The sequence below is a fragment of the Castanea sativa genome, chromosome 5, assembly GCF_040712315.1.
Source record: "Castanea sativa cultivar Marrone di Chiusa Pesio chromosome 5, ASM4071231v1".
NCBI lineage: Eukaryota > Viridiplantae > Streptophyta > Magnoliopsida > Fagales > Fagaceae > Castanea > Castanea sativa.
The window spans coordinates 26,367,115-26,381,564 of NC_134017.1; the positions used below are offsets into that span (position 1 = coordinate 26,367,115).

Genomic DNA, 14,450 nt, shown 5'->3' on the forward strand with positions numbered 1-14,450 from the left:
ACACAACCTTTCTTGTTTTTTCTCTCTTCCATCTCTTTTATAAGCTTTTTTTTAATCTTTTTTTTAATTTTTTCTCTTCTAGTAAGTTCCAACTAAACGGTCCCATGCTTTCTCTCTGAAATCATACACCATGCTTCTGAGAAGCTCCTCAACGCCAAACTCATGGCTGCCTCACTCCAAGGACTCATCATCCCCGGAGTCTGACCAAATTGTCCAGCTTCAAAGAAGCAGATCAATTTCCTTAACAACTGCATCATCATCTTTTCATTCTCTCACTGATGTCTCCACAAAGAAGCTGGCCCAAGCCTCATCAGAATCAGACTTCCTAACCCCACCAAAGCCCAAAAAGAAGAACCCCATATCGCATAACCTTAAAAAACAACCAAAACTCATAGTCAAAGAAAGTGATGAAATAGAACAAGAGCTAAAACCCAATTCAATATCATCCTCATCTTCTTCAATTCAGAGACTTTTTTCAAGCTCTGGGTTGGGTGAGAGTGTTTTGGATGATGAGGGTTCTCCTATGGGGAAAAAAGATAGTATTTTGCAGACTCTGGGTGTGGGTGGTGGAGTTGGGAGCAATGGTGGTAAGATTTGTGGTGGTGGTGGTGGGAGAGGATCAGATGGTGGAGATGGAGGTGATGTTGGTGGTTCAGGGTTTTTTGAAAGTAATAATCATGGTAGTGATAACACTGATGCGTACTACCAAAATATGATTGCAGCATACCCTGACAATGCACTTTTGCTTGGAAACTATGCAAAATTCTTGAAAGAGGTAATATAAAAAAGAGCTTCTTTGCCAGTTATTTATTTATTTATTCATAGAATTTAAGTTCTTGACTACTTTCTTTGATTGGTTGCTACAAAAATTTAGGAATGATAAAAAAAATGATCACGTAACTCACTGAGACCAATATATAAAGTAAAATTTTTGTTTGGAATTTAATGATTTGTTTTAACATGTGAATAGGTTCGTGGAGATTTTGGAAAAGCAGAGGAGTATTGTGGAAGAGCAATTCTGGCTAATCCAAGTGATGGAAATGTCTTGTCTCTTTTTGCTGATTTGATATGGCAAACAAAGAAGGATGCTGATCGAGCTGAGATTTATTTTGATCAAGCTGTTAAAACTGCCCCAAACGATTGGTAAAGAAGACCTCAACTTATCTTGCTTTTAGATTTTGGCAGTAGTAGATTTTGACGCTTATATTGTGAGTGGATTAATATATAATTCCTTGTCTGAGTAAAAATTGAAGCCTTTTATTTGAGCAAATTGTTAGATCTTGCCTGAAGTTTGAAAAAATTGAAAGCTCTTGATGAATTTGTTTTAGAAGTTGGATTCAAAGCTTTGATAAAGTTCTATATCAACCAAATTACTGTTACAGATGGATATTTTTTCCAAGTGGGCTCCAATAATTTGGGTGCTGAGGAGATTTTTTATTTTTTGGTGGCCTGTACTTTTCTAGTTGACCTTTTATAGTTGGTGCTCAAGTTCAAGTTTGATATCTAAACTTCTTTACTGTTTGCAGTTATGTCTTAGCTTCATATGCTCGGTTTCTTTGGGATGCTGAAGAGGAAGAGGAGGATGAAGAGAATCAACATGGAACTGAGCACAGTTATCCACCACATGTATTCCTAGGAGCTTCTCACCATTCTCCTGTAACTGCAGCTTCTTAATCTTAATTCTTCAACTTTCTCTCTGTCTGCTTCTTGCAATATAAAATATCAGCTCCGAGGTCATGTAACATATAAAGTAGCTAAGAAATAATTAACATTACTAAAATATCAGCTCCGAGGTGATGTAACATATAAAGTAGCTAAGAAATAATTAACATTAGTAATGTTAATTATTTCTTGTAATTTTTGAGTAAGAAGTGAATTGCTACTACAACTTTCTATATTATCTCCTGTTTCTTGTCATCTACATAGTGTCACAACGTACTGTCGTAAATAGAATAAATATCTTCGCGTTTCTTTTGGAGGCTTTTTAGTCTGTCTTCTAGTTCAATGACCATTTCGACGTAGTTGAGTATGGAATGGAACTTTGTTTCAAAGAATCTAATAAAAAAATCTAGTATCACAAGCTTGACAACTCTAGTACTCTACTACGTGGCTGAGGAGAAAAAGTGATAAATTTAGGTGAAATTGACAAACATTTAGTCACAATACCATGGAGGAGAGTTGTACCAAAAATTATGACCACATAACAACTCGAATGTGATATGCCATGGTGAGGAATACAAATACTCTTTTTTATTTTATACTTTACCAATTACAATATATTATGTATTCATTTGATTTTACTTAAAAAATAACCAAAATTTAATAAGAAAAAAAAAATCAATTTCATGGCAAGTTGTGATTGATTTGGTGAAATATAACGTGGGGGAGAAGATTTGTATTCGTTGAGTGAGACCATATGATTATTTATGTTGGGTAGCCTATGACAAAATTGCTCAAGTGTTTCCTCTGCCCCACATTAAATTCATTTGGTGAAATATAGAGTGGGGGAGAAGATTTGTAATTAGTGAGTGAGACCATATGATTATTTATATTGGGTAGCCTGTGACAAAATTGCTCAAATCTGCCCCACATAAAATTCATTTCATTTCCTCTAAATGAATTCTTTTAGCATTTTCCAAGACAAAATACATTATACAAAATATTATAGACATAAAAAATTTCACACTTTGTTGATGTGACGGATTGTTAGTGGTAGGTAAAAAAGTAGTATTTGCGGTAGGCTCGGATGAGAACTAATAAAAATTTATCAATTTAATTATTTTAAATTTTTTGTATATATAGCATTGCTCTCATATGTTGATGTCTTTTTCAACGTGTTGAAATCTCCCCCAATAAGTCTAGATCATTCTAAGAAATGGCCCTAGGCATTTTTTGTTCTAATTCTCTTGTGACAAAAGTTTCTCTCCAAATTAGTTTGAAGATAAACCCTTCAAAGTCCTCCTATACATGTTTATTGGAAGTGAATTTTGAAAATCTAACCGTTAGATTGCATGTCCTTATTTATCCCCCGTGCTTGTGAAATTTCATGAAGATCAAAGAACAATAACTACGCCATTATTTAAATGTTTAAATTTCAAATTTTTGTGATCTTAAATTATGAATAAAAAATAAGTTTATGGATCGAATAATAAATAATATCTAGTTTAAACGAAATTTGACATGCATGTTAATAATATAAAAAACATGCAATTTAATGGTTAAATTTTCAAAATTTACATCTAATAAAAAAATATATGAGGAGTTTGAAGGGTTTTGGAGAGAAAAGCCTTTTCCTTCTTGTCTTTTTCAAAAAATAAATTTATGTAATACATTGTAACATTGGCAGCCAAAGAGGCAAGCTTCCCAAAAATATCTTCAATGAATCAAACATGAAATTGAAATTAGGGCGTGTAGCGAACTTGCGAACCTGCCAAAATTGACTCGATTCAACTCAACCCGTAAGGTTGGGTCAATTTTAAGGGTTGGTGAGTTGGGTTGGATTGTGAATTTTTTTTTTAACAATGGGTTGGGTTAGGTTCGGGTCATAAAATTTATAAATCTGTCTAACTCGACTGACATATATTTCATATATATTTAAAAAAATTTATACAATTTTTATGTACTTTTTTGCCTCTTTGCCTAAATAAAACTCAAACTCTAAATTCTCTTCATATAGTTTGTATTTGTTTGGTGTTATGCTCATGATTATTTGGTTATAAATTTGCTCTTATTGGTATTGTTATAATGTTCAATTTAATAATAATACTAATAATTAAAGAAAAAAATTGTCCAATCCATGGTCTAACCTGACCCAAACCGATTCATATGGGTTGGGTTTGATTGGATTTTTTTAACCTAGTGGGTTGGGTAAACCCATACGCTCTTCTAATTGAAATATCCAGAAAGTAGGGGAAGTGGGTTTGGAGTCTTTGGACTAAGGTCTCTATACAGTCTCCCTCTCTCAATGTGTATTTATGTGCACTCTAGATATTCCTTCCTTGTAGCCTAAAATATTGTGCATAATTACCCTTTGAATCATTGTATGGGTAATGGGTCACCTAAACCATTTCCTTTTCTCTCTTATGTCGGCAATAAAGCTGATATCATGCTTCATATTGTTTAATCTTTCTGTGTCGTTGGATTTATGACTTGATGTTGAGTTGCTGAGGCATAATGTCATTATTCAACGATTTACATCATTTGTTATTGTAATGGATTTTTTGCATGGGTGGAAAGCTTCAAATGTTTGGACTCAAAAATGATTTATTTATTTATATTTTTACCGTCAAGACCGACATCTTTGGATCCAGACGGCTTTTCAGCTTTGAGACTTGGCCCGTTATTGAGTTGTCCATATTCATTCCTTTGTCCAAGCTTTGGAAATCAGGATTAATAATAAAAATAATGATAATAAAGACAGTAATTTTTGTAACAGATGTGTTGGTAAGTTAATTTTTTTGTGAACCAACCATTAACATTACTTTATCTTCTACTATTAACAATCTGTCATCTCGCTACTTGTTCAATATTTTGTAAATTTTTCTTTACTCCAAAGTCATTATTTTATAATATAAAAAAATTCACTCTAAGAGGTATCTCATCTTTCAAACTAAATGCGGAGTCCTGCACAAGAAGTGATGAAACATCCAAACCGCTGAGTGGCAACTGGCAACTAAAAAATGGTGCCTTGATAGTAGTAGGTAACAATAACGTGAACCATGACCACTGCATAGACTCAGAACGGGTTTGGTAGATTTGAATGCAGATCACGATAGGATTAGTAAATTTTTTTTTTGGAACAAAGTATGTTGTAATAGAATAACTATTCATATTTAATAGTTTGAGCCAAAATTAGCTAGAATTTAAATAATTAAGATAGAATTGAAAGGTGATTCGTACTGGTTAATTAACCAAAATGAAAATTTTCAGTTGTTCTGGGTGGAACAAACAAAATTAATAACATTGGTTATTCATTTGAAAAAAGTTTAAAAGATAATTCATTTAGAAAGTTTGTATTTTTTAAAGTATATTGATTTTTTTTAAGAAAAGGAAATATATTTATTTTAAAAGTTGCTATTACACACCAAAGAATAGCTATTAGTACGTGGGTTCCAGTTAGCTCAATTGGTAAAGTCTCTGATGGTTAAGTAAGAGATCTGGGGTTCAATCCTCGCTTATACCAAAAACCGATTGGTATCTTGGTCTGATGATAAAGAGCATCATCAGGAGCGGACGCCATAGGTTAAAACTCTCTAAAAAAAAGAGAATACCTATTAGTACAATCTTTCAAGAGACGAATAACTATTTCTCAATTTAAGAAATAGATATTATTAAGGAATAAATTCCCTATTATGAAGATCCAAATAAACAAATAATTTTAGTGGAGTTTATAGTGTGCATTTGTATTAGAATCTCTTTTAGAGATGACAAATATAATCCGACCTACAGGTACCTAACCCGACCCTAATGGATTGGGTTTTACTTGACCCATGAAACATTAGGGTCGGGTTTAGGTTTTTATAATCCAACTTGTAGCGGGTTCAGGTCGGGTAGGGGTATTATAAAAACCCTCTCTGAATCCAACCCGAATGTATTAAATTTACATAAATGCCCTAAGTGTGTGTGTGTATTAGGGGCGGTGCTACACTATTCTCAGGGGGTTTAAATGAACCCCTTGACTTAAAAAAATATATATATATATATATATAATATATATTTTTGTTAGTTTAATACTATAATTTTTTCTTAAAAATATTTTTGCATATCCTGACTTAAATTTTGCACACTCTTATTACAAGTATTTCCAACTCTAAGAATAAAGAGTAAGTGTATGTGAATTGTAAGTGTCACTATTTTTTATAAATTTATATTATGTGTGAGTGTGTCTAATATTGATTGTGTGTATTACTTTTTGTAATAATGTTATTTGTGTGAATTATAATGTGTGTGGATGTTTGTGTGTACAATATAAATATAATATAAATTTATATAATTTAATAATTAAGAAATAAAGATGGTTTGTTACATGTTTGTGTATTGTTATTATGTTATAATAACTTTCTGTTATAAAGTTAGTAAAATTCAAGAAAAAAAATTGAAAGTCAGTGATTGTCCAAGCATTTGATTGATTAAGTAGAAACTAGTGTATAATTTTATGTATGAATGGGTGTGGTCTTGTGCGTCAATAATTAATACAAAGCCAATGAGTTTAGTTTAATCATTTAGTTTAAAATATTTTTATACAAACAATAACAAATAGATAAACTTAACAAAATAAAATGATTATAGGCTCATAGCTACTCACATTGGCAATAGATATTCATAATGAACTATCATATAACAATTCAAAATTTGAATACTTGTATAAGGAAATTGTAAAACTTCGTGTATTAATTTTTTTTTTTTGTCGGTAACTCAACATATTCAAGTTCTTTTTTTATTAAAATTTTTTAATGACCCCCTAAGCAAAATTCCTAGAGCCGCCACTGGTGTGTGTATCCTATAATCTTCTTTCCAAACCCTAAACCTAATCCAAACTCAGTCGCCTCTCTCTCTCTCATGCACAACCACCAGCCACCCTCTCTCGGCCTCACTTAGACGCCCCCCCTCACAGCCTCGCACAGGCTCACAACCCCACGGCCTCGCTCAACCTCACAGTTGTGTTCACTCAGCCACTCCCTCCTCCATGTGTCTCCACCTCGTTCTCCATCTTTTTTTCTTTTCTTTTTTTTTTGGGCTCATTTTGTCTCTCATTGCTAAAGTTGTGAATCTCAAGGTTTTACTTTTTTTTTAAAAAAAAAATTTCACCAATGAATATTATTTACAATTCATTTCATTGTTAAATGTGAGTTTGTGTTTGTGTTTGTGATTTCTGTGTTTGTATTTATGCTAGGATTTGTATTTGTGTTTGTAATTTTGAAAGGGAAAATCATAAATCTAAAATTTTTTTGTTTGTGTTAAGATTTGTGTTTATATTAGGATTTCTGTGTTTGTTTTTATGTTAGGATTTGTGTTTGTGATTTTGAAAGGGAAAATCATAAATCTAAAATTTTTGTGTTTGTGATTTCTGTATTTGTGTTTGTGTTTGTGATTTTGGGCAGGGCATGATGGGTCGGGGCCCACAGGGCCTAACGGGGCGGGTTTGGGGGTTTAAAAAAAAACCCCATTTATTAAATGGAGCGGGTTAGGGTAATGGAGGCAGGTTTGGGCATAAAGAAACCCGTCCCGAATCCAACTCGTTGCCATTACTAACCCCATTTCCTCTCCCTTGGGTGTGTGTGTGTGTTTGTTTCTCAAAAAAAGAAAAAAAGAATGGGTAATGAGAGACAAGTTTATGATGTGCCTTGTGTGAGTAATGAGAGACGAATAACTTTAGCAATGAGTATTAAGTTATACTACACAACTTTTGAGAAACAAGAATTACTAACCCCTTACCCTCTCCATGTAATTTCACTAATAGATAACTTGCATCACCCTCCCTTAAAAGTTACCATGACTTTCGAGTGAAGTTTATGATGTGTTTTTGTGTTAGAACCTCTTTTCATCTCTCTTATCTGTGTGTGCGTTTGTTTCTAAAAAAATAAAGGGTAAATTGCAAATTACATACCTGAAGTTTGGTGATGTTTGGATTTTACACCCAACGTTTTAGAAATTTGATTTTACACCTTAAAGTTTGGTTCCATTAGCAATTTACACCCCACGGTTAGTTTTTACCATTAAGTGATACATATGCATGCTGACGTGTTTTATTTTTGCTAAATCATCAACAAACAGTACCGTTTTAGTGAAGACCAAGAGCGGACCTAGCACTATCCAAAGAGTACCATTTTGCAATGTAAAAAGTAAAAACCCAAAACTCAAATCCTAAACTATACCGTTTCAGCCAAATTCTAAAATCAAAATCATTCGTGAACCCATCTGCCTGAAAACTACAGGCTCATCATGACGTGAGCCCATCAGCTAGCCCGACAATGGCCACAGATATGGCGAGCAACAATAGAGAAGCTCGAAGATGGAAGATTATGGAAAGAGGATACGACCGTTTATCTTTATCTATCTATCAATCCAAACCAACGGCACTGATTTGCAAGTGCTGTAATAAAATTCAAATTCACAAAACCAAAACATTGTTGGATAGATTTAATGGTAGGCTAGCCTACTACTTCCAATTACTATATATATCGTGTTTTTGTTTTGTAAAATTAATTGTGATATTTTATTGTTATTATTATGGATTAGAAAACAAGGCAGAGGAGATCGTCATTAGTATGTACAAGTCCTTCAAGGCTGAAGAATTAAGGCGCAGCAACACCCAGAGGATCCTTGACCTACAGGAGAAGAAACTACAAGAGGTCACGGCTAATCTGAGCAAAGCAGAGAGTGAGAAGTCCAGCTTGGATGCTGTTGTAAAAACAGCCGAGAAGCAAGCTAAGAACCAAAGATTGCAGCTTAGGCAAGCTGACAAGAACTTTGCTGCCATAAAAAGTGGATTGAGGATCTTAAGAAAGATTTAAAGGAGTCTGAGAGGGCAAAGGAGGAGGCCATCAAGGCTAAAGAATAGGCGATCAAAGCAAAAGAGGAGGTGGAGAAGGCAAAGGACCAAGCTGAACAAGAGGGTTATGAGGTTGGCGTGGCAGAGACCATTGAAACTTTCAAAGCTCGAGTCCCTGAGATTTGTAGGCATTACTGCCTTCAAGTATGGAATGAGGCACTTTCCCGAGCTAGGATTGATGCCTCTTCCACACTTTGGAAGGCAGAGCCTCTACCCCTCCCCAGCCATTTGAGCCTCTACCCCTCCCCAAATCAAGGATGGTACTGTCATTCAAGGAGCTGAGGATAAACAAGGTGATGTAGCTGAAGACCCTGTCTCTATTGAAAGTCAGCTTCTAAAGCATGCTGAACCAACAGAAGGGGTGGCACCTGAGGATACACAGCCTCCAAATAATCCCAAGGAATCTTCCAAGGACAAACAGACTAACCAAACAATGGAGCTTGTCTTAGCGACAATTCCAGTAACCTTAAAGGAAGATCCGAAAGGCAAAGGGATAGCTGCTGACTCTTCGGCGCAACCTCAGCTTCCAAAAGATCCTAAAGGCCCTTTAAAGTTAAAGCTGAAGCCATGATTGCTCCTCCTCTCTCCAGCTTTTCTCTTTATCTTTGTTTAATGTAATTTTGACAACTTGCAAGCAAATGTACTTTTTAAGAATTTCAAATCAATGAAAAAGAGAAAGTTATTTCTACTACAAATTTCAAATTTACTGTCCTTCTATATATTTATACCTGTTATCTTTTTCATCTTACTTGAAGATTGTTTGTCACGCTAGAACAATAGTTTGTTTCCTTTCATAAATTAATTAACAATTATAAGGAAGTAATTTGGAATGAATTAGGTAATAAATATGTTCAATATACTTGCAAATGCTTTAAGTGATGCTTATGGGCTTCTATCCATTTATCACTATCTAGGGAGTCCTCAAGATTTGCTTGCAGAATGGCAAACTTAGGCTTAGATCCATGTCAAACATAATTAAATTTTAGCCAATGCTCAATAGAATATCAACATACATAAGATATTTGGATAGCATGAAGTATTAATTTCCCCAAAGTGGATGATCCGAGGACCAGATATAATTAAGGTTCTGTTCAACACTTAATAAAATATTAACTTATACAAGGTATATGGTTCGAGGAGCCAGGTACGACCAAGCTTCATTTTAATACTTAAAAAAGTGAATTGAAGTGTTAATTTCCCCAAAGTAGATGATCCGAGGACCAGCCATAATTAAGGTTTTGTTCAACACATAATAAAATATCAATTTGTCAAGGTACGTGGTCTGAGAAGCCAGGCATGACCAAGCTTCAGTTTGATACTTAAAAAAGTGAACTGAAGTGTTAATTTTTCCAAAGTAGATGATCCGAGGACCAGACATAACTAAGGTTCTGTTTAACACTTAATAAAATATCAATTTATACAAGGTATGTGGTCCGAAGAGCTAGGCATGACCAAGCTTCAATTTGATACTTAAAAAAGTGAACTGAAGTGTTAATTTACCCAAAGTAGATGATCCTCGGCCAGACATAACTAAGGTTCTATTCAACACTTAATAAGATATCAATTTATACAAGGTATGTGGTCCGAGGAGCCAGGCATGACCAAGGTTCAGTTTGATACTTAAAAAAGTGAACTGAAGTGTTAATTTCTCCAAATTAAATGATCCGAGGACCAGACATAACTAAGGTTCTGTTCAACACTTAATAAAATATCAATTTATACAAGGTATGTGGTCCGAGGAGCCAGGCATGACCAAACTTCAGTTTGATACTTAAAAAAGCGATCTGAAGTGTTAATTTCCCCAAAGTAAATGATCCGAGGACCAGACATAACTAAGGTTCTATTCAACACTTGATAAAATATCTATTTATACAAGATATGTGGTCCGAGGAGTCAGGCATGACCAAGCTTCTGTTTGATACTTAAAAAAGTGAACTGAAGTGTTAATTTCCCCAAAGTAGATGATCCGAAGATCAGACATAACTAAAATTCTATTCAACACTTAATAAAATATCAATTTATACAACGTATGTGGTCTGAGGAGCCAGGCATGACCAAGCTTCAGTTTGACACTTAAAAAAGTGAACTGAAGTGTCAATTTTCCCAAAGTCGATAATCCAAGGACTAGATATAACTAAGGTTCTATTCAACACTTAATAAAATATCAATTTATACAAGGTATGTGGTCCGAGGAGCTAGGCATGGCCAAGCTTTAGTTTGATATTTAGAAATATGATAACTAAGTCAACACAATGTGAATAGAAATGATCAAATGCCCTTCATTAATAATAATAATACCTTCGTAGGTTGTTTACATTCCAGGGACGTTGTACAATATATTCATCAAGATCTTCAAGATTATAAGCCCTTATGCCCGCAACCGAGGTAATACGATAAGATCCTTCCCAATTAGGCCCCAGCTTTCCCCATGCTGGGTTCTTTGCGGTACCCAAAACTTTCCTCAATACCAAATCTTCAAGTGCAAGTGGCCATAGCCTCACATGGGAATCATACCCCTGCTTGAGTTTATGTTGATAGTAAGCTAGTTGAACCATGACATTCTCCCGCATTTCCTCAACTAGGTTTAGGCTTTTCCCAGTGAGTTGTCGTTACTGATTAGGGTGAAAGAGCTCATTCTTAGTGTTGGAAACCCAGTTTCCAGAGGTATTACAGCCTCGGCTCCATAAGTTATAGAGAAGGGTGTCTCTTTAGTAGGCCTTCAAGGTGTAGTTCGATACGTCCACAAGACATGTGACAATTCTTCTACCCATCTTCCCTTAGCATCATTTAGCCTTTTCTTGAGCCCATTGACTATCACTTTATTGACGGCTTTGGCTTGCCCATTTTCTTGAGGATAAGCTGGAGTGGAATACCTATTCGTGATGCCTAGATCACAACAATATTTCCTAAAGGCCTTATTATCAAATTGTAGGCCATTATCTGAAATAAGAGTATGAGGGATTCCAAACCTGGTGACAATGTTTTTCCAAACAAACTTCCTCGCCTCCGTATCTCTAATATTTGACAATGGCTCAGCTTCAACCCATTTAGTGAAATAATCTATTCTGACGAGCATCCACCTCCTATTCCCTACTGCTTTTGGGAAAGGCCTTACAATGTCCAAGCCCCATTGAGCAAAATGTCAAGGACTAGACAGAGGATTAAAGACACCTCTTGGTTTATGGATGTTGGGAGCAAATTTTTGACATTGGTCACATTTCTTTGCATAATCATGTACTTCTCTCTGCATATTGGGCCACCAATATCCTTGTGTGATAGCTCTATGAGATAAAGATCTTCCTCCTGTGTGACTTCCGCAAATTCCTTTATGTAACTCTTCCAAAAGTAATTTCGTTGCTTCCGGGTGTATACACAGCAAATATGGTCCTGAAAATGAGCGTTTATATAATTTCTGGTCCTCGGACAGCTAGAATCGAGGTGCTTTCCTGTGTACCTTATCTGCTTCGGACTTTTCTTTGGGCAAGATATCATCCTTAAGGAAAGACACTATAGGATCCATCCAACTAGGTCCCACCCTAATTTGATGAATTCGTATGGTGTTACCACTTGTCCCAGTGGGTTTATATAGATCTTCAACAAGGATAACCCGAGGTAGGCCATACGCCGAGGATGTTGCAAGTGTGGCCAAAGAGTCAGCATGGGTATTCCCACTCCTGGATATATGTAATAAAGAAAAAGACTCAAATTTGGATTGTATATACTTGACCCGAGTAAGATATCCCTGCATTCTTGGGTCCCTTGCCTTTAACTTCCCTTCTGCTTAACCTACCACTAATTGTGAATCCGAGAACATTTGCATTGTTTTTCCACCCATTTTTTGAACCATGTCCATCCCTACTAGCAAAGTTTCATATTCTACCTCATTGTTAGTGGCCGAGAACCCCAATCTCAAGGATTTCTCAAAAATAATTCCTTCAGGGGACACCAGAACTAGCTCCACACCAAATCCTCTTTGATTCGCTGCTCCGTCAACATACACTTCCACAACGAAGGTTTCTTGCACGAGATCATGCCAACTGATTTTTCATCCATGTCCAATCCCTTAACATTTTCTTCCAATGAGGGTTCAACAAATTCTGCCATCAGATCTACAAGAACTTGTCCCTTTACAGAGGTGTGAGGCATATACTTGATATCAAAAGCCCGTAGAATGGTACCCCATTTGGCAATCCTTCTCGTGTAGTTTGCACTCCGAAGTATAGACTTAAGAGAGAGTTGAGTCAAAACAACAATTGTATGAGATTGGAAGTAATGGAGAAGCCTACGCGTAGCATGCACCACTGCTAGGATTGCATTTTCCAACAGTAAATAATGCACCTCGGCCTCATGCAGAGACTTGCTCATGTAATAAACTAGCCTCTGTATATTATTATCATCTCGTATAAGAACCAAACTAATTGCATGATTAGCCACCGTAATATATGCGAACAAAACTTCATCAATCTCTGGCCGAAACATAATGGGTGGTTGTGAAAGATAATCCTTAAGTTGTTGAAAAGCCGAAGCATACTCCTCGGTCCATTCAAATCCCTTCCACTTATTCAATAACTAGAAGAAAGGTCTGCACTTGTCCGCGGACCGAGAAATAAATCGGTTGAGGGCAGCAATCATCCCTGTCAACCTCTGAACCTCTTTGGGATTCTGAGGTGGGTGCAAGTTGTTAATTGCCTTGACCTGAGTCGGATTAACTTCAATCCCCCAGTGAGTTACCATGTAACCTAAAAATTTACCTGATCCTACACCAAAAAAAACATTTAGAGGCATTAAGTCACAACTTGTAACTCCTCAGCGTCTGAAAAGTATCATTAAGATCTTCCTTATGGGTGGAAATCACTTTGCTTTTCACTACCATGTCGTCCACATATACTTCAATAGTCTTTCCCGGCTGGCTCAAACATCCTTGTCATCATCCTTTGATAGGTAGCTTCAGCGTTCTTCAAACTGAAAGGCATTACCTTATAATGGTAATTTCCCGTAGGAGTGACAAATGCACTTTTCTCCTGGTTCTCCAAAGCTAAAGGTATTTGGTGATAACCTTGAAAAGTATCCAAAAAACTCATCCGAGGTTGCCTAATAGTAGCATCCACCAACTGATCTATTCGAGGCATTGGGAAAGAATCTTTAGATTTGTTCAAATCTGTGAAATCCACGCATACTCTCCACTTCCCATTCTTCTTTTTTACTACCACTGTGTGAGCCAACCATTCAGGATAAAATACCTCTTTAATAGCACCAGCTTTTTTGAGCTTGAGAACCTCTTCCTTGACAGCCTCAGAATGCTCTTTAGAGGAACGCTAAGGTGGTTGCCTCCTTGGCATTGTAGCTGGATTGACATTCAAATGATGACAAATGAAATTCGGATCAACCCCGGGGGCCTCATAAGCATTCTATGTGAATACATCCACATTTTTCTTTAAAAACATAACCAACCCCGCTTTCTCTTCAGGGGGCAATTGAACTCCCACTTGAAAGAATTTCTCAGGGTCGTCATCTATAAGAACCTTCTCGAATTCCTCACATGCAGGTTCTTCTACTGATGGTACCCTGGTCGCGGCTAGAGACATTGATTGCTATGGCCTTCCTTCAGCCGAGGCCGAGGACTCCGGCCCAGGCTGATGTAGAATTGCAGCCGTCATGCATTGTCTAGCCACAGATTGACTTCCAAGCAGTTCCTCTATCTGATCACCAGACGGAAATTTGATTTTGACATGAAAAGTTGAGGACACGACACCCAGAGCATGCAATCAAGGTCTTGCCACAATGGCTGTGTAGGGAGAATAGGCGTCCACCACAATGAAATCCACGTTTATCACTTTTGAGCCTGATTGCACAGGCAACCTAATTTGCCCCTTTGGTATGAAAACCTTCCCCTCAAAGC

At 36.2% G+C, this 14,450-nt stretch overlaps 1 protein-coding gene across 2 annotated transcripts; it reads left to right on the forward strand.

Moving 5' to 3' along the window:
* On the forward strand, nt 1-1,900 carry LOC142633735 (uncharacterized). 2 transcript variants are annotated; one of them, XR_012843953.1, is made up of 4 exons: nt 1-775; nt 971-1,143; nt 1,527-1,733; nt 1,794-1,900. XR_012843953.1 is itself a non-coding variant. In XM_075807989.1 (3 exons), exons 1-3 carry the CDS (start codon nt 131-133, stop codon nt 1,672-1,674), a joined length of 966 nt encoding a protein of 321 aa, XP_075664104.1. In that variant the 5' UTR covers nt 1-130; the 3' UTR covers nt 1,675-1,900. The 2 variants fall into 2 exon arrangements, 1 of the variants encoding a protein (XP_075664104.1); XM_075807989.1 differs by having other exon boundaries at nt 1,527-1,900.
* Nucleotides 1,901-14,450: the final 12,550 nt, after the last annotated feature.